Source organism: Lissotriton vulgaris, chromosome 2_1 (assembly GCF_964263255.1).
Source record: "Lissotriton vulgaris chromosome 2_1, aLisVul1.2, whole genome shotgun sequence".
Taxonomy (NCBI): domain Eukaryota; kingdom Metazoa; phylum Chordata; class Amphibia; order Caudata; family Salamandridae; genus Lissotriton; species Lissotriton vulgaris.
In genome coordinates this window covers 907410297-907431619 of record NC_141687.1, presented here as the reverse complement: position 1 = coordinate 907431619, position 21323 = coordinate 907410297, and the positions used below count along the sequence as shown (strand labels likewise).

The window sequence follows — 21323 nt, the reverse complement described above, 5'->3', positions numbered from 1 at the left end:
TGGAGCACCTTCTCTGGAGATTCCGCTTTGATCAGCCAATCGTCCAAATAAGGGAATACCGGTATCCCTGACTTTCTGAGATGTGCCGCCACCACAGCCATCACCTTGGTGAAGACTCGAGGCGCAGTAGTAAGACCAAACGGAAGAACCGCAAACTGGTAATGTTGCGAACCCATCATGAAACGGAGATACTTCCTGTGCGATTTCAGGATGGGGATGTGGAAATATGCATCCTGCAAGTCGATCGACACCATCCAGTCTTCTTGCAGCAGCGCTTGTAGAACCTGTGCAAGGGTGAGCATCTTGAACTTCTCCTGCTTCAGGTAAAGTTTCAAGATCCTGAGATCCAGGATTAGACGAAGTTTGCCATCCTTCTTGGGATCAGGAAATACCGGGAGTAGCATCCCTGACCCCTTTCCTGCTCCGGAACCACCTCTATCGCACATTTTCTTAATAGTGCCAGGACTTCCTCCTGCAGGAGCAGCAGGTGGCCCTCCGTGCAAAACCCTTGGCAAGGAGGGTAATTTGGGGGAAATTCCCGAAAGGGAAGAGCATACCCATTCTCTACGAGATTGAGAACCCAATTATCCGATGTCACCGATTCCCAATCCTGTAGAAAATGAATAAGCCGGCCCGCCACAGGACCCGCATGATCTGGAATGGCGGATCTAGGGTTACTTTGCTGTTTTAGGAGGGGGTGGTTAGAGGAAGAGGAAGAGAAGGAGGAGGATGCCTGACGTCCCCGAGCACGAGATCTTTGTCTGCCCCTGTAGGATTTATACAACGGATTTTGTTGTTGCTGCTGCTGCTGATGAGACTGCTTGTAGGGACGAAAAGAATATCTTCCAAAGCCCCTATACCTTTTGCTCACAGAACCTCTAGTCTGCAATCCCAAAGACCTGGCTGTTGCCCTACTGTCTTTGAACCTCTCCAATGCAGCATCCGCCTTTTTACCAAAAAGGCCTGAGCCATCAAAGGGTAAATCCATTAAAGCAGCCTGAACATCTGTAGAGAACTCGGAAGTCTTTAACCAGGCAGCTCTTCTGATGGCAATCGAAGATCCCACGCCCCTAGTCACTGAATCCGCTGTGTCCATTCCGCTCTGAATGACGTGCCGAGCAACAGCCTGAGTGTCAGCAAGCACCTCATTAAAACATTTTCTGTCCTCTTCAGGAAGTTTAGGGGTCTATTGCTTGACAGTACCCATTAAGACATGGATATAACGACCCAGGAGGCAAGTGGCATTCGTAGATTTGAGGGCCGAGTTGGAAGACCATGCCGAAGATCTCGAGGTCGGTCCGGAGCCGGTGACGCAGGAAGCGGCGTCAATGACTTCGGCGGCGCCGAGAGATGCCATGGCGGTGCCGGAGCATAAGCTTAGGGAACTCCCAAATTGTAAGCCAACGGACCCATGGGACCAGCCGGTGCTCCAGAGGGGTACATTGCTCTTGCATAAACACCATACATGGCATTTAATAACTGCGAAGGGTCTTGACCTGGACCCGGAAAAGGAGGATACAAACCAACCGGCTGCTCTCGAGGAGGCTGCACCAGAGTCGACTCCTCTTGTTCCATGGGCTAGTGAGCTGGAGTCATCGAACCCTGAGGAACAGGAACCTCTTCCTCCTCCTGAACTGGAGACCGAGACGGAGCCGGAGAGGGATTCGACGCCTGAGCAGGTGAATGCTCCGGCGACTCCAAGGGCAAAGCCTCACCCTCCGGATCCCGCACCGGAGAAGGAGACACCATACCCTTTTGATGCAGTCTACTAGGCGACTTTGCTCTCGAATCCGACTCCTTTCCTGAATGATGCCTTGACCCATGCTTCCTCTTCTTATGTTTCTTCTTCAGAGATGTGGAAGCATGTCCCGATGACGACTTCGAAGCCGACCTCAACCGGAACCTCGACCTCGACCGCCTCGATCGTGACCTCAAACTCTTCTTGGCCTCTTTACCTTTTAATTTGGCAACCAGGAGCGTCGCCTCATGTTCACGAAGAGACTTTGGATTCATCTTCCTACAGGAATGACAACCGTGGACGTCGTGTTCCGAACTCAGGCACCATATACAGTCATCATGCGGGTCAGTGATTGAAGTCATCTTCCCGCATTCGCCGCACGGCTTGAAACCAGTCTTCTTGGTCGACATCACGACAGGAGTCCGAACACTGGAAAGAACACAGAAAATCACAATAGTAACAAAGTTACTATCAATGCTACAGAGGATTCCTTTGAAAACCGTTAGTGTCGACGACGCGGAAAAAAGGGAACTGATGTCATCATGCCGACATGGGCCTATTATGGAGTCGGTGATGTCAGCGGAGCCGCACGCGATGCCGTGCCTCTATGGTGTTGTCCACGTCGGCGTGAAGTTACAAAAGAATTTCCGAATGTTGCTGACGCAGGGGATATTCACAAGGTGAGGAATCCAATGGCAGATGTATCCATCAGAAAAATATAACCATAGCGCAAACGGTCTATCCCCATGGTTTGTTCAGGTAGGTCAATAGCTTCCAGCTCCAAAACCCTTGCCTACTACAATAATCTGCAAGAATCGATGTTACAAAGTGCATGCCTAGAGATTTTAGCACAGTGTAATAAAAGTTGCCTGGCTTTAACATATACTTTCACAATAAGTAAGTAATGCCTACTTACTGTCATAACTTCTTTGTCTTAGCTCCCGGTTTTATGGTATTTATTTTTTGGCCATTTCCGTCTGTATTTATCCATATTTATTTTTTGGGCATTTTTTCTGTATTTATCCACATTTATTTTTGCCACAAGTAAGACCGACGTTACAGCTAGTATTTTTCCACATTTATTTCAGTCCCAAAAAAACACGGACACAAGAGCTGAAAGTTTGTCAACTGTGTATTCACCATGGATCGACTGACCATCCAACTATTCATTCATTGATATAACACTTTAGACATGGCTTCAAACAGTGAATATAATTTGCCATGTTATTAAATGAGAGGGACTTTTTTTGGGGGTTGAGTTTAAAAGCGCTGCTGCATGTGCTTTGTCTGTGTTACTGAAGCTTGCACTGCAACCATCTGGCTATAGCTACCCTTTGCCTTTCGAATACCTATGACTGGTGGTGTCTATGCATTCCTTTCTTCTGTGGGCAAATTGTCTGACATTAAAAAAGACAAAAGTACTGGCGGTGGCAACCAGCGTTCAATGTTGCTTACTATTTACTGATGTAATTTCGAGCTTTTAAGCCCCTTTTTTGAGAGACGATATCCCACACAAATTGTCGGTTCACAGGTGTATTGCACAGCCAGTCTAGCAACAAACAAGGCCTCTGGACTTTTAACGAACAGAACAAAAACTCTAAAAATATCAACCAGCAGGTCTCCTCAGAAACGACGGATCATTAGTTCACTCTGGTGAATTAAAGGTCATGGAGTTCTTAATCCTGCTTTTCTGGTATTTCCTTGGCATCCCTGTTCATTTCCCGAACTCTGGACGCCTGGTGTCTGAGGAAGCATTAATAGCCATGCGCGTAAATGATCAGGTAGTAATGGTGAACAAAACAGGCAGGATGTGAACTGAGCGTTATTTCAAGGGCCAAGCTCGTAAAATACAATGCACAATCCATGAGCTGCAGTTCTCCTAATCCGTCACATCAATGAACGGTAATTGCTGTTTTAAACAAACAAAAAAACGATACCAACCCCCCCTGGTGCTGCCGATTCATACTGGGTGGGGGGCCGGAGCCAGAGTCCGAGGCTGCAGTGGGACAGACATTATCCGGAGCAGCTTCAAGGGGTAGTGTCCTGGGTCGCTGTGAGGCCGTCGTTAATCTGCCCCCTGAGGCCACAGAAAAAAACTTAACTTGCGAAATGGCGACGGGCTGGCACAGAGCTCACACGAGCAGCGGAGCCCTGGAGTGACGTATTCAAAAGAAGGGCTGGGGCAGCAAGAAAAGGAACAGGGGGTTGGTAACTCTGGGCTTTAGCACGGCAACGCGGTCAAATTTAGTAGTATTTTACCGTTTCTACATATAAATACAGACAAAGGAAAAATCATTTTCCGTCTGTATTTATATGTAGAAATCCGTTTAAACGGAAAACCGGGAGCCCTAGTTGTAGTTAAAGCGTATCGTACTGCCTCATCTAGCTTTATTAGAGGACTAGCGTACCTGTTTACTAGAGCGCTTGAACGTTGGCAGTAATCGTTTCAACTAGTTAAGCCTTGTAGTGCGCTTCTCTTTTCATTTAAAAGTGAACCAGGGGCGCTTACGTCATGTCCTTGCAATGAAAACAATTGTTTCACTAGAAATCGAGACAAAAGTGCAAATAGGGCCGTTAGAGGTAAAGCATTTTAGTTTTAAAGCCGGCCTTCTGCATTCCTCATGCTTCCATGTCCGCTTACCTATAGGATCGCGAAGGACTGCCTGCTTCTCTGGTTGCGTGGAGTCTACCAGAAAGTGAGGGGCGCCATGTTTAAATACCGTATCTGGCGCGTCATTGGTCCACATAGGAGCCAATCAGAAGAGTGTATTTGGATCTAGGATATTTGCATACACAGGCTTGTGATGCCGGAATCCCATTGGCCGAGGTACTTGACTTGTGATTGGTCTGCTAACTGAAGTGTTTGTGTGAGGCAACCAGACTTTTGATACTCTTTAAAGTTGTATGGCTGCAATAGTTCAGGGGTTTAGGGGATGCGTAACCCGAGAAAGAAGAATATGTTAAACATTTTTATTTTGCTACCAACTTCCTATTATGTTAAAGGCAGAAGGGGCGAGCTGACACGCTTCCTATTGCTGTCAAAATAGAAAAGAGTCGTAAGATGGGGAAAATTCGTCAATGAAAGAAGATAAACAAATAAATCCTAGTAGATGAGATTCATATATAAACATAAGGAATTATGAGCCTCCACTTTGAAAAATACTTAAAACTGGAGAGTAGGAAGCTAAACCAGGTATTCATGTCTCCAGACTGAGACAAATATGGGTTGGTCTAAATACATTTTGTCCAGTCATCTCTGGTATTTAAGCCTTTAAGAATGGTATTTAAAAAGCAAAAGTACCATTGTTCCCGAGTTTTTCTTAATTTGTCGATGTCTCCACCTCGTCTGGTGGTTCTAATCTTCTCCAGGATGTACCACCGTATGTCATCACAAGAATGATTTTGCTGTCTAAAATGCTCTGTCAATGGCGCATTGCATTTGTTTTTGCGAATGGCCGATTTGTGCTCCAACACTCTGAGTCTGAGTTGCCTGCTGGTCTCCCCCACATACCCCAGGTTGCAGGGGCAGACCAGCAGGTATACCACATTCTGACTCCTACAGTTGTTGAATGTTTTGGAAGTCAGGGTTTTTCCATTGAATTCAAGGCTCGTGCCTACGATGCAATGAGGGCAGACAGAGCAGGTTCCACATTTGTGGTTACCTGATGCCCTTGTGCCAGTCAAGGTACGTTGAGTTTCCGCGGGCGGCCTGTAGGTATGTACCAGACAATTACGGAGTGTTTTATTTCTCCGAAATGAGAACAGTGGTTTGTTAAGTTGGTTTTCAGTATTAAAATTGAGTATACACCAGTTTCTGTTGACTATATTTTTGATCTGGTTGCTCAAGTGCGAGAATTGGGTTACAAATATTATTCTATCTAATTCGTTTTTGTTACGAGTTTTGTTCTGGTCTAGTAGGCTGTCACGTCATAGAACCTTGCTCGTTTGAAGGAGTATTTGTTTAGTTTATGGGGATAGCCTCTCTCCTTAAGTTTTTTCTTCATATTATCTGAGTGTCTGTAGAAGTCTTCCAGATTGGAACAGTTTCGCCTTAATCTTAGAAATTCACCAAAGGGCACATTGTCCCTTTGTGCCTTTGGATGGTTGCTAGAATAATGTAAAAGGGAGTTTTTATCTGTTGGTTTATTAAAAAGCTCAACTTTTAAGCTACCTTCCTCATCTTTAATCACAATGTCCAAGAATTCCACACTGGTATTGCTGTGGTGTCCTGTGAACCTGAGATTAGGGTCGCCAAGGTTAAGCCATTCCAAAAAACAAAGTAAATACTCGCTGGCACTGCTCCAGATGAATATAATATCATCAATGTAGCGATGCCAGCAAGAAACATTTTCAAAAAAAGGTGCTGCCTCATTAAATATATGTTTTGATTCAAAATTACCCACATATAAACAGGCCAGACTGGGGGCACATGTGGCCCCCATACTGGTCCCCTTGATGTGGAGATATAGATCATCCTTAAAGAGGAAAACGTTTCTCTTCAGGATTAGGTGGATACAAGACATAATGAAAGTATCCTCACCTCCATGCAGGTCCTCTGTTTCTAGTATAGAGGATATCACCTCCAAGGTGTTGTTTTGGGGGATGTTCGTGTAGAGGGCTTCAATATCTAGGGTGACCAGGAACTGGGTCACCCTATTGAACCCTCTACCCTCAAATACCGAGATTGCATGGGAGGTATCTTTAAGGTAGGACCTTTGTTTTTTCACAATCGGCTGTAAGAAGAAATCTACATACCGGCTAAGGGGCTCTAATATTGACCCTATTCCACTGATTATAGGTCTCATGGGTGGGTCAGTGAGATTTTTATGAATCTTTAGGAGTCCATACATAGCAGGGGTGACTGGGTGTTGGTTAAGTAAAAACTTGTATTCATTTTCACTAATGGCACCCCTGTCTCTCCCTTCACTCAAAAGGTGGGCTACTTCAGTTTTTAGTTTACTGAGTTCTTGAAATCTAGATTTCTCATAATGTTCCTTGACACTAAGGAGTTCTCCCATTTTATTATCGTATGTTCTCATTTCGGAGAAATAAAACACTCCGTAATTGTCTGGTACATACCTACAGGCCGCCTGCGGAAACTCAACGTACCTTTACTGGCACAAGGGCATCAGGTAACCACAAATGTTGAACCTGCTCTGTCTGCCCTCATTGCATCGTAGGCACGAGCCTTGAATTCAATGGAAAAACCCTGACTTCCAAAACATTCAACAACTGTAGGAGTCAGAATGTGGTATATCTGCTGGTCTGCCCCTGCAACCTGGGGTATGTGGGGGAGACCAGCAGGGAACTAAGACTCAGAGTGTTGGAGCACAAATCGGCCATTCGCACAAACAAATGCAATGCCCCATTGACAGAGCATTTTAGACAGCAAAATCATTCTTGTGATGACATACGGTGGTACATCCTGGAGAAGATTAGAACCACCAGACGAGGTGGAGACATCGACAAATTAAGAAAAACTCGGGAACAATGGTACTTTTGCTTTTTAAATACCATTCTTAAAGGCTTAAATACCAGAGAGGACTGGACAAAATGTATTTAGACCAACCCATATTTGTCTCAGTCTGGAGACATGAATACCTGGTTTAGCTTCCTACTCTCCAGTTTTAAGTATTTTTCAAAGTGGAGGCTCATAATTCCTTATGTTTATATATGAATCTCATCTACTAGGATTTATTTGTTTATCTTCTTTCATTGACGAATTTTCCCCATCTTGCGACTCTTTTCTATTTTGACAGCAATAGGAAGCGTGTCAGCTCGCCCCTTCTGCCTTTAACGTAATAGGAAATTGGTAGCAAAATAAATTATTTTAACATATTCTTCTTTCTCGGGTTACGCATCCCCTAAATCAATCAATCAATCAGTGATACTTGTAAAGCGCGCTACATACCCGTAGGGTCTCAAGGCGCTGGGGAGGGGGGTGCCGCTACTGCTCGAACAGCCAGGTCTTCAGCTTCTTCCTGAAGGAGAGGTGGTCTTGGGTCAGGCGCAGGTCGGACGGGAGGGAGTTCCAGGTCTTGGCGGCCTGGTAGGAGAAGGACCTTCCCCCTGTAGTCGCTCTTCGGATGCGGGGGACGGCGGCGAGGGCGTGGGTGGCTGACCGGAGGTGGCGTTTGGGAGCGTAGAAGTTGACTCGGCTGTTGAGGTAGCTCGGGCCTTGATCGTGTAGGGCTTTGTGTGCGTGGGTGAGGAGGCGGAAGGTGATTCTCTTGTTGATGGGGAGCCAGTGAAGGTCTCTCAGATGTCCGGAGATGTGGCTGGATCGTGGGATGTCGAGGATGAGTCTGGCTGAGGCGTTTTGGATCCGCTGGAGTCTCTTCTGGAGCTTGGCGGTGGTCCCGGCGTAGAGGGCGTTGCCGTAGTCCAGTCGGCTGGTGACGAGGGCCTGGGTGACGGTCTTCCTGGTCTCTGTGGGGATCCACCAGAAGATCTTCCGTAGCATGCGTAGGATGTTGAAGCATGCCGAGGAGACGCTGTTGACTTGCCTGGTCATGGAGAGGGAGGAGTCCAGGATGAAGCCCAGGTTTCGTGCATGGTCTGTCGGTTTGGGTGCGGTGCCCAGGGCGGGAGGCCACCAGGAGTCGTCCCAGGCGGAGGGTGAAGGGCCCTGAACTATTGCAGCCATACAACTTTAAAGAGTATCAAAAGTCTGGTTGCCTCACACAAACACTTCAGTTAGCAGACCAATCACAAGTCAAGTACCTCGGCCAATGGGATTCCGGCATCACAAGCCTGTGTATGCAAATATCCTAGATCCAAATACACTCTTCTGATTGGCTCCTATGTGGACCAATGACGCGCCAGATACGGTATTTAAACATGGCGCCCCTCACTTTCTGGTAGACTCCACGCAACCAGAGAAGCAGGCAGTCCTTCGCGATCCTATAGGTAAGCGGACATGGAAGCATGAGGAATGCAGAAGGCAGGCTTTAAAATTAAAATGCTTTACCCCTAACGACCCTATTTGCACTTTTGTCTCGATTTCTAGTGAAACAATTGTTTTCATCGCAAGGACATGACGTAAGCGCCCCTGGTTCACTTTTAAATGGAAAGAGAAGCGCACTACAAGGCTTAACTAGGTGAAACTATTGCTGCCAACGTTCAAGCGCTCTAGTAAACAGGTACGCTAGTCCTCTAATAAAGCTAGATGAGGCAGTACGATACGCTTTTATTACAACTAATATGACCAGTGCTCTTCCCCTGTAAAGATATATTATTTACCTCCTCCTAACTGCTCATTATTGTTATGACTTATAGGATTTTTTACCTGTAGCTCGATAAAGAGACGCAATTTCAAAATGGATATATGAAGCCAGTATTTCGTTGCCTACACCATATTTTATTGAAAAATAATGGAAATCTGACAACATCCAATAGTGGATATAAAGGTAACTATATAACAATAAAAAATGATCGCTATAAAAAAGTCCCATTTTGGTAATCAAAAACATGGAATGCAGGTTATAATCCCTGGTTTTTAAATCTACCAAATATAAACAGCAACTTTAAACGCCAACTAATATCAAGCTAAATACAACTAGGTTTTCTGTTAAATTTGTTAATAAGAGGAATATTAAACAGGAGTGAAATGCAATAGTCCCCGTTTTTCTAGAGGCCCAAGTGAGAGAAAAAAAGATTCCGCCTCACAAGCCAATCGATGCCTTGAAAATGATAGGTAAAGGGAAATTAGCGGACTAGTTATCTCCCAGAAACACAGAAATGTATACATCTGAAACGAATGTTGAAGCATATTAGAAAATGTATTGTGATTGTTTGTAAAGGAACTTGGTATTCAGGCTACATCGGATTGTTTTTAGATTGCCACATGTAACAACAAACACAAATGTATGACCAACTATAATGTAGTAGGCAGGCTTTCACTTATGTAATTATTTTTGTATTGTTATCCTTTTAACTGTAGTAAATTATAACAATTCTAACAATCTGGAATTATGATGTATCCACTCTAATTCATTGTGTATCCATTCTTTAGGGAGATTATATTGACCCCTGTACTACGACAGATATCAATTGTATCTTGACAAAGGTGGATAGAATTGTGAGAAACCACCGAAACGCGTCGACGCACTCCTCAGTATAATTCTTGACTCGGATATCCTTGTTGATATGCTGTATTGTTGTGTACATAACATTAGTGTCAGAAATAGAGTTTGAATATACACTTAGTATTGTACGAATTTAATGTCTTACTGTTTTCTGTCTTCATGTATCAATTTTGCTGGTCAATATTGAATGTCAGGTTTTTTATTGTTCTTTTATTGTTCTTATTGTTTTAAAAAATCTGTGTTAAGTGGTCTTTTAACTGTCCACTCTTTTAATTACTGTATGATTAATAAATTGTGGTCCTTTTTCATATACATGAATTTTGTAATTGTTTTCGTCCATAAAGTTTCATAATTCTTTTCAAGGGAATCTCTCCTTTTCACATTGGTTGGTTAACCCTACTTCCCTTGATGTTTGTTAAGGGGTACCTCTCATATTTTCTCTCTCCTTGCCACATACCCTACTACTGTCCCAGCAGCAGTTTCACCATGTTCAGATCAGCCCAAGATGAAACTTGGTAAGGTGTCTCTGGACCCGGAATTATGAGTTCTAGAGATACCAGGCTCCTTGTAATGGCTGGAGCATTACCCCTACTGAAGTTATTAAACACTATGCGTGGGGTACAGCAACACATAACAAATGCCTTAGTGCCTATATTCTTCAAAAACCCTATTCTAGAACAATCTGCAGTGCAAACCCATAGAATAACATCCTCCACATTTGTACAAACTATGCACTAGCTCCTAATTCTAGTATTAGTAATATGCACTGGTGCTTGTCAGGTGCCCTAATGAATATAGTGTATTTGTGCACAAACATGTAGAAGGTCACTGGCGTGGAATGGAGCACAGGCCAAACAGCTTATTTCCCAAGCTAGCATACAAAAACTCAGAACTAGACAATATATTATACCATGCGGTTGAACATCAAGGGATTTCACCTATGTTTTTAGAAAGGATGGACACAGAGTCACCTTAAACGCGTACCCTAGCTTAAGTTGGCCAATAGGCCCCACAGTCTCAAGTATTTCATTAGGAATTGAAAGTCTCATAATTTAAAGCCAGATGATAATTAAAGAGAGGGTCGTGACAGTGCCTGGAGTGGTAAAAGCTATCCCAAAGTTGGCTTGTTTCACACCAAAGTGCACTTATGTGCACATCTTAAAAAAGAGTCAAACGTGTAGTTCCCGGGCAACTTTTAATTTGATGAAATATATTTACCAGACCCATAAATGTACTTACTTGGGGGTGGGCTCGTCTGACTTCCGAACAGCAAAAGCCAGTCTGTTTTTCGGAATCAACAACCAAGGAAAAATAATCACTAAAATGTAAAGTTCCCTAATAAATACTGCTTGTGGAGATCTTAGAAACTTGACTGGATAAAAATATTCGGTCACTCAACAAGCCAAGTTAAAATTTTCCAAGTAAGTATTAGTTCAGGGCCAGCTTCTACAGAGAACGTTTCCAGAAATAATCTGTCCCATTTTGCAATGCCAATAACATTACCAAAATATTATTTTTTTCAAATTTAGCGATGTGACATAAAGCTACAGAAGGATACGTAGAGTGTCGAGCATTCCTGTATCCAGACATTCTCTAATTTCTTCAAACTCTGGTCTCAAACCTGGCTGCTGAAACAGATCTGCCTGTAATTAAAAAGAGAACAAAAATCAATGTTGGACCAATAACATCATTAAAAATTCAAGGCTATGGAAAGTACATCAAAGCAGTGCTAAGCATAGGAGTCATCAGAAAGGTTTATGATCATGCATACCTTATTGATATTTGGATATAAAAGAGGTTCAAATGCGTGCCTTCATCAAAGAATGGGACCATTCAGGAGTAAACTTATGCAACACTTAAGGTGTTAGCTTGATTTGCTTATCAACTAAAAAACATCGGAAGTACCACCATGGAAAGACAAAGAACCAAGAGTCAAACAAGCACTGGCAAAGCCAACAATTCGCGCCTATACGAGAGATACTGGCTTTGAAATGTGTTTTAGCCATGTTGTACACTAGTGTTCAGCATTGCTAAAAGTGAGTGGCAGGCACAGAGTAGTGCAGTGTGGAGAAGAATCTAGTGGATTAAATTGGATTAGAGTAGAGTAGAGAGGAGTAGAGTGTTGTAGAGTGGATTTGAGTAGAATGTCGTAAAGTGGAGCAGAGTAGTAGTGTTGTGGAGTGGCATAGCGTGTTGTTGTAAAGAGTGGAGTTGAGTGGAATGTCATAGAGTAGTATGGAGTAGAGTAGAATGGCATAGAGTGTTGTGAAGTGGCGTTCAGTGTGTGGTGTAGAGTGGGTTGGGGCACAGTGGGGTGGAGTGGAGTAGAATGGAATTAAGTAGAGTGAAGTGGCATAAAGTGCTGTTGAGTGTTATGGAGTGAAGTAGAGTTGCAGAGTGGAGTGTCATAGGGTGTTGTAGAGTAGAGTGGGATAGAGTGGAGTGTTGTAGAGTATAGTAGAGTGGAGTGTTGTAGAGTGGCAGAGTGGTAGCGTGGATTAGAGTGTTATAGAATAGAGTGGTGTAGAGTCGAGTAGGGTGTTGTGAATGGAGTGGCATAGAGTCGAGTGGAACGGAGTAGAGTGTTGAGAAGTGTCAGAGTGGAGTTGTATAGAATGAAGTGGCATAGAGTGGATTACAGTAGCTTGGCGTAAAGTAGAGTGTCAGTGTGCAGTAGACTGCTGTGGAGTGTTGTGGAAAGTCGTGGTGTGACAAAACAGAGTAGAGTGGAGTAGCATGAAGTGGTGTACAGTGGTGTAGAGTGCCATGGGGTGGTGGAAAGTGGACTAGTGTTGATTGCGGTACAGTGGAATAGAGTGAAGTAGAGTGACGGGTGCAGAGTGGCTTTGAGTGGAAAGTGTTGTGGAGAGGAATACAGCATCGTAAAATTGAGTTGCCTAGAGTGGAGTATTGTAGAGAGCTGTGGTGTGGAGTGAAGTAGAGTGTGGTGTTGTTAAGTGGAGTATGCTTGGTGTAGTAGCTCAGTGCCAATACAGACAACACGTTTTCAATTGACATTACCATTATATTTGCACAGACTGATAAGACTATAAATCACACAAATGACAATGTGTGGAAATCGGCAACACCTAGTATAATGATTTGTTTTGATCATATTAAAATTTTATTTCCACCAAAATAATGAATTACAAAAAATGTGGTAAATTTGTGCTATCCAAATTCTGATATATTCTGAAGCACAAGTTACTACTTGTGTAATGATATATCTGTAAGAGGCATTAGTTAGTGATAGATTCCTTACCGTAGAATATCCCTAGGCGTCAGACTGGATCCGAAAAGTTTTTCGTCAGCAGTACCCCTGCGCATCAGAAGGTAGCGCCGTGCAACTCCGCGTCCGTCTCTGGCGTTGTAGGCGCCGAGATGACGTCATGGAGACTACTTAGGCACCATTCGTGCACGCTGACGTCAGTTCTGTACATGACTTTCCGCGCCAGGAACGCAGAGCCATGCAAGAAACTGACCACTGGTGCCATGAAACTAGGGCCCTGAAAGGATGACCATAACCCTAGAAATCAGTTGGCAGAATGGGGAGGATGGGTGGGGCGGTAAGGAATCTATCACTAACTAATGTCTCTTACAGATATATCGTTAACCAAGTAGTAACTTGTGCATCTGAAAGAGACACATTAGTGATAGATTCCTTGCCTTAGAATAAATACCCCAGGAATACCAACGCCAGTGGAGGGTGTGTGAACAAGATTACACCAGAAAGTTACGGAGAACAGAGCGGCTAAAGAAGCTGTCTCTACGGACTTGACTGTCACGGCAATAATGCTTGGTAAACGTGTGCAGCGAGGTCCACATAGCTGCCTGACAAATGTCCTGCAAGGGAACGCCTCGTTCCAAGGCAGTAGTGGCTGCCGTTGCCATGGTAGAATGGGCACGCAGCCCCACAGGAGGCTCCTTCTTAGCCAACGAGTAACATGCTTTGATGCACAGATCGACCCACTGAGAGATGGTTCGTTTGTGCACAGCCCGACCTTTTTTGGCGACCACGTAGCCAACAAAAAGTTAGTCATCCAACCAGAACTGTTGTGAGCGCTTCAGATAGAATGAGAGCGCACGTTTTGGGCCAACTGCCAATGTACATAGAGTGTGAATACCTGCACTTTTCCTGTTCAATACTACCATGTGCAGCATGTTTGTACAGAAGTGTCGCTCAGCTACAAGGATAATGGAAAAACGCTCAGCGCATCAGGAATATACATATTTTTAATTTTCTAAAAACAAATGTGCTTTGTGAGCTTGCCTTCTTATAGAAAAAATATCTGAGCAAGGCTAAAGGGATAGGTAGCCCTGCCATCGATGTTTTTTTTTATTATAGAGTCTGCTACCACGAGACTGCAGATGCCAAGAGAAAACCTAATGATTCAGCAATAAACTTTAAATATTGTGGGCCAGCCGCTGCTGGATAAGCAGATTTCTCTTACTGCACTAACCATGTGGCTGGCTGCCAAGCAGCACCTACATGACCTTCTAAATATCCCACATGGATGCAATAAGACAGAAGAAAGAAACTTGAAACAAAAAAGGAAACATACTCAATTGCTGAGACAAGGGCCCTCATTACGATGTCAGGCGGACAGCCACAGACAGGCTTTCGGTGGTGGTTTGCCAGACATCTAGGACAGCGGTCCGACCGTCAGATTATGTTACCAGTAGAGCCTCTCTTCCTCTTTTGAAGGATGAGGAGGCGGAAAGAAGGTGGGCAAAGTGATGGTCTGCCCGATGAGGAAAGGTGTGACAACCTTTGGCAAGAAAGAAGGAAGAGACCTTAAAACCACCTTGTCCGGATGAACAGAAAGAAAAGGAGGTTTAGAAGAAAGAGCCTGGAGCTCACTCACTCTTCTGGCAGAGGTGATAGCTACCAGGAAAGCTGTCTTTAGAGTAAGAAGACACAAGGGACAGTTATGAAGGGGCTCAAAGGGAAGGCACATCAGATAGATCAAGACAAGATTTAAGTCCCATTGAGGCATTATGAAAGGCGCGAGAGGAAACGTGTGTGTAATGTCTTTGAGGAAGTGATTACCAACCAGGGACTTAAAAAGAGAAGGCTGATCTGGAAGCCGTAGAAAGTCGGAGATGGCCAAAAGATAACCTTTGATAGTGCCCAGAGCAGAGCCCTGCTGGCCCAAAGAGAGAAGAACCGAAGGACCTCGGAAAGAGGGGCAGAACGACAGCCTTTGCTGTGCACCATGCCACACATTTGTTCCACCTGCAGCGTATACCGTCTTAGTGGAGGGACGCCTGGCTGCCAGAATGACATCACAGACTTCGGGAGGAAGATCGAAAGCTGTCAACTGTCGCCGTTCAATCACCCGCATGGAGGTGGAGGCTGGGCAGGTTCAGGTGGCGGACCGTCCCCTGCTGCTGCGAAGGAAGATCCTCCCGAAGAGGCAGTCGGATCGGGGGATCGATCGCCATGCTGAGTAGCTCAGGATTCCAGTATCTTCGTGCCCAATCCGGAGCCACAAGGATGACTTGGGACCAGACGCGCCGAATCTTCTTCATTACTCTGGGCAGAAGTGGTAAAGGTAGAAAGGCGTACAACAGGCCGCAGCTCCACTCGCAATCAAAAACGTCACCTAGCGAGTGCCGCCTTGGAAATTCCAACGCGCAGAACTGATGACATTGCGCATCCTCTTCAGTGGCAAATAGATCTGACGAAATCTCTCCCCACTGCAGAAAGAGACTTTGCGCCACGTCAGAGTTCAGAAGCCATTCGTGATCCATCATACACCGGCGGCTGAGTTTGTCTGCCCTGGCGTTCAGAGTACCTGCTAGGTGTTGACCCACCAAGGTAATGCCTTTATTTTCCAACCATGTCCAGCGGCACAGAGCCTCCTGACATAAGGTCCACGACCTCACCCCGCCATGTTTATTGCAGTACCACATGGCGGTGGTGTTGTCCGTGAACACCTGCACTACACTTCCCCGGACAGAGGGAAGGAATGCTTACAGTGCATGTCGGATCGCCCGAAGTTCCGAAAGATTGATATGGAGCCGGGACTTCGCCAGAGATCAGAGACCTCTGATCTCCACCTCTCCCAAGTGGCGGCCCCATCCCAGGAGGGACGCATCCGTCACCACTGTGTGCTCCGGTTGAGGAAGGGAGAGGGATCTGCTATTGAACCAATCGCGATTCGTGAGTCACCATTGCAATTGTCGTGCAGTGCCCTCCGAGATCTGGACGTGATCGGACAGGTTGCCCTGATGTTGCGCCCACTGGAACTTCAAGTCCCACTGCAGAGCCCGCATATGCCATCTGGCATGCTGCACCAGCAGGATCCAGGAGGCCATTAGGCCCAGGAGGCGGAGGGTCATCCTGGCTGAAACCCGGGATAGAGACTGAAAGATTAGAATCATAGCCTAAATATCCCGGACTCGCTGCTCGGGAGGATAAACCCGAAACTGCGCTGAATCAATAACCGCTCCGATAAAGGGGAGCTTCTGAGAGGGACTCAGATGCAACTTTGGCACGTTGATGGAGAACCCCAGCAAATGCAGGAGGTGGCCATAGTCTGGAGGTGGGAGACAACTACCTGGGGCGAGCCCGCCTTCAGCAAACAGTCGTCGAGATAGGGGAAGACTGGAACACCTGATCTGCGCAGATGAGCTGCGACTACCGCCATCACTTTCGTCAACACCCGAGGGGCACTGGTAAGGCCGAAGGGGAGCACAGAAAACTGAAAGTGCCCGTGGCCTACCATGAACCACAGGTAGTGCCTTGTGCAGGCAAGACGTGGATGTCAAATTAAGCGTCCTGCAAGTCCAACGCTACCATCCAGTTTCAAGGGTCAAGAGCAGACAGGACCTGAGCCAGAGTCAACATCTTGAACTTCTCCTTCCGGAGGAAAGGGTTGACGTCCCTGAGGTCCAAAATAGGATGCAGGGCTTTGGGCACCAGAAAGTAGTGGGAGTAACGGCCACGACTTACTTTTGGCAGAGGGACTCGCACAATGGTTCCCTTGGCCAAGAGAGTCGTAACTTCCTGTTGGAGAAGGATCAAGTGATCCTCTGACATGAGGAGGAATGCTGAGGGCATGGATGGAGGGGCAGTCTTGAAGGGAGTAGCCCCTTCGGACTATTTGCAAAACCCACCTGTCCAATGTGATGGTGGACCAGTGGGGGAGGTGATGGTGAATCCTGCCGCCCACTGGTCTTTGGAGGCCCTGAAGGGTCGGACTAGGAGGATTAGGAGGCTGCTGCAGAAGGGGCGGTGGTGGACTGACCTGCCCTCTGACCCACATTGCTGGCTCCCACATCCCAGGCTGCGCATAGGCTGGGTAGCGTGTGCCGGCCTGTGGCCCCGGACAACACTGCAAAGCCCAAGGACCTAGCAGTAGCCTTAGAGTCCTTAAAGCGCTCAAGCGCGTTGTCTGTCTTGTCGCTAAACAGGCAACTGCCATCGAAAGGCATGTAAAAAAGTGTTGATTAGACATCCCAGAAAAGCTAGATGTCCTCGGCCAGGCGTAGCGTTTGAGTGCTACTGATGTGGAAACCGTTCTGCCTAGTGAGTCGGCGGTGTACAGGCCACACCTAATGGTGTACTTTGCTGCGTCTCGACCCTCTGCAACGGCACAGGTGAGTACAGACCTTGGCTCCTCCAGGCATTGTGGCAGTACTTGCGCAACCGTGTCAGACACCGAGTGCTGGTACCGGCCCAAGAGACATGTGGTGTTCACTGACCGCAGTCCTAAGCTGGCTGGAGAAAACATTTTGGATTCCCTATCCAGTGGAGCAGTAGGGAACGCACTACCCTTGGATGAAGAGGCTTGGATGACCAAGCTCTCAGGAGTAGGGTGTTGGGAGAGGAAAAGTGGGTTGCCCGGAGCAGGGCAGTGGCCTCGGGCGATGTTCCTATGCACAGGATCCCATGTGTTGGGCTTGGACCAAGAGCCCTAAAGGACAACATTGTGGGCCTCATTATAAGGCAGCAAAGGCTCCGAAGAGGATGCCGCTGGTTGAAACACCTCAGTTAGAAGGTTAGTCCTGACTGCCACTGTAGGAAGCTCCAGGCCCAAGGCCACACCCGCCCTACGCAACACCACTGCGTATGATGCTCACACGCAGCCACAGTGGGGGGGGAAAAGCATGCCAAGGTCTGGTGATGTGTCCAGTCCACTAGCATCACCCAGTTCCTCTCTCCAGTCCGGTTTGTCCAACTGGTCAGTAAAGGATCACGAGACCCCTCTAAGTCCTCCTCATCATCATCCCCTTCCCGCCAGTCAGGGTGAAAGGGAACGCCAGGGAAGAACGTGGCCACAAAATTACTCCCCGCCTCCGGTACCGGCGTCGATCGACGTCGGTCTGGCTCGCTGTTCCGATCGAGTGGGAAGCCGGGGTTGACGCCGGATGGGGACACAACCAGTGTCGGAGTCGACAGCAGTCGAATTGGCGTCGATAAGGAGCAGTGAGGGCGACCAGAGCCGATCCGGATCCAGGCCTGGATCCAAGGGGAACCTGCGGCATTGGGCCGGAGCAGCCGAAGGCGTAGGTCCCCCAACCGAGTCCGCGGAGCCCGAAGGCACACCAGCACGTTTGGGCTGCTAAAGATGCCATGCATCGCTTCGTAGAACTGACGAAGCTGGGCATGGGTCGCGCCGGCTCCCGGAAAGGGAAAGAAGAGTGAAGCCGACCAGGCAGGCTCCGCAGGCAGAGCCGGAGAGCGATGACCCTCTGCATCCCGCGTCACGACGGCCGACGGAAGGGGAAAAGCCGAAGAGCGGCGATGCTTCTTTGCCTTCTTCTTGTGCTTCAATTTACCCGGCGAGTGCGAAGACTTTGAGGAAGACTAATGGTGGTGGCTCCGTGACTGGTCCGCGACCTCCCTCTTGACAGAGACTTTGAGTGGCGTAGAGTCGACAGCCGGGCCGCCAAGAGCTTTCAGGACTGCTCCTGTAAAGACTTCGGGCCATGGCCCGACAGTCGGAGCACGACTTCGGGTCGTGGTCGCGCTCCAGGCACCAAAGGCACACGAGGTGTGGATCAGTGACGGACATCAACCTGTGAAAGGAGTCACAACTCTTAAAGCCCGGATGGTGGACTATACCTCGGGCACCAGGATTCGACAGAAATAGCGCGACAAAAGTCAAAAAGGTTTGTCATAAAGTGACAAAAAGGGGCAAGCTTCTCTCCGGATCTGCGCTCTTTGCTCGGAAAAAGAACGAACGGATGCCGGCACGCATGGGCGGCGTCTAAGTAGATACCGCAATGTCATCCAGGCAACCACGACGCAGACAACGGACACAGAGTAGACCAACACCACCAACCTAGGCACAGGGTACGGCTAAGAAAACATTTCTCCGGACGCCTGGGAGTAAATCTAAGGTAAGGAATCTATAACAAATTGTCTCATTCAGATGTCACCTTAATGTGGGTTTGACGACTGCTGTGACTTTCTCTTGTGCTTACCTGCCTCAGGCGAGCGACGTTCGCGGGAGCGACTCTGTGACTTGTCCCGAACAGAAGCCCCAGCTCGAGATGGAGCCCGGCAACGCTTGGACGCCGAACGGGTCATCCAGGAGGTCAACGGCTTTATCCGACGTTCCTGCAGGAGCTGCGGCTTCAGCTGCCAGCAGGCGTCGCACTCCTCGGAGTTGTGATGCTCTCTCAAGCACCACATACAGATCGTGTGTGGATCCGTGTGTGGATCCGTCACCGACATATGTCGCGAATAGGTGTCACATGACTTGAAGCCCGAAGGCATTGCACACTGTTCCCGGACACTAAAAAGCGTTGGTAAGGCCTGAAATAAAACAGACCACAGGAACCTCTTCTCCTGGATCCGTGTAGAGACGCAGAAAAGGAGTAAACTGAAGTCAGCGTGCCGGTGCTAAGAGGTACTGTTGTAAAAGAAATCTCCTGATCCAGATTGACGCCTGGGGGATATTCTAAGTTAAGGAATCCGCGTCTAGATGTCTCAATCAGATATGAAGTTTCCTTACTAGCTCAGCTGCACAGCAGCAGAGATTGCTACGACCAAAGACTGTTTAGTTAACAGTCTTGTATATCAATTTTGAAGCAGACATCTCTACTATGACCATGTAGCAGCAATACACCAGGATCAGCCAGTACTGCTACATTTATAAAACCCAATGCTTTCGGTTATCACAAGACGTGCAATGTGACACTGGTCAACAATAACAAAGAACTGAGCAACCCATAATACATCTCATGTTCCCAGAAGAAAATCTCCATTCAGTCTATCACTGTCATTTATCTGAAGAACAGAGCATCCTAAAGATGTTTGTAACTGCTCACCATTAACCTTTTACCTACTGCAATACATTTTATATTGGATGCAAACATATACCCAATCTATTACATCCTGGAAACATGATGTGACTGTACAGCAGGAAAGCGGACAGAGTCTGTGTGCTGGAAATGTGAAATGCAGGGATGCGCGGCAAATAATGAAAAGTTACACTGAAGCACAAACTCATGGAAACGGTACAGTGAAGAGAATTAGGAGTGGGTAAGAAGAAAATAATTACCAATAGTAATGAATGAGAGAAGGAAGGAAATAAAAATCAAATTCTTCAGAAGCACTGGAAAAACACAATACCCTTGATTATTACACAGCAAAAAAAAGAGTAAACACTGCTAACTACTGAAATTTACAATTTTTGAAAACATTGCAAAACACTGAAAAACCCAACTGGTATTCACAAAAAACAGAAACTGAGAAAAGGAAAGCCTAGACATGCCCTACCTAGAAACTTCCTCGCCTTGAACAACAGAAACTGCAGTGCTACTCCTCACCACTACCCTATAACCTATACAAAATGGCAGAACTCAGGAAGAACAAATACTGGGGCCCTTTAATAACAAGGCTCTTGAGGGAAGTCCTGTCTCCATTATGCTTCACATCAGCATCTGGATTTCCGCACGCCAGCCAGAGAAATATATTCAATGCACTTCCACTGTCTAGGAACCCTGTAACCACCCTCCATCTTGTGCCATACTAAATAAAGAGTCACCAAAAATGGATCCCAGTGATCCCAGTACTCAGACTCTCATCACATACAGAGTCCTACTGCCATACACACACCACACATGCACTGCACATACACACACTGAAGACAAACAGAAAGTGAACGCTACATCACAATGTATTAACCATCCATAATCCAAATTCTTTTCCTCTAACTTGTTGACTTTATGCTAACTTTAACCATGTACAGCTCTCTGATGTCTTTTCGCTAGGTTTGTGCTATAAAAATACCACATACATGCATACACACACACACAAATGCAGCACAAAGATTCGGGTCACACATAACTGCAGATCCTTACACAAGAGGGGTCCGTATAGCACACTCTTCTGCACACACAGAAAAAGGTCTGATCACATTCATAAAAGCTTAGTACACTGCCACCACCCCTTAATGTGACTTAACCAGGGTATGTGCAGTAGTACTACGCAAGCTAAGAAGGTACATGTTGTGCACTCCTCCAAGTCACAACATAGGTTT

General features: G+C 46.5%; 1 protein-coding gene across 3 annotated transcripts in view; it reads right to left on the bottom strand.

The window, feature by feature from the left end:
* The window catches only part of INPP5B (inositol polyphosphate-5-phosphatase B), a 783203-nt gene that overhangs the window by 68835 nt on the left and 693045 nt on the right, over positions 1-21323 (bottom strand). For all 3 annotated transcript variants that reach the window (XM_086956440.1, XM_086956441.1, XM_086956442.1), the window contains one exon: positions 11384-11468. In XM_086956440.1, the coding sequence (XP_086812566.1) occupies positions 11384-11468 (85 nt within the window). The remainder of the gene's footprint in view (positions 1-11383; positions 11469-21323) is intronic.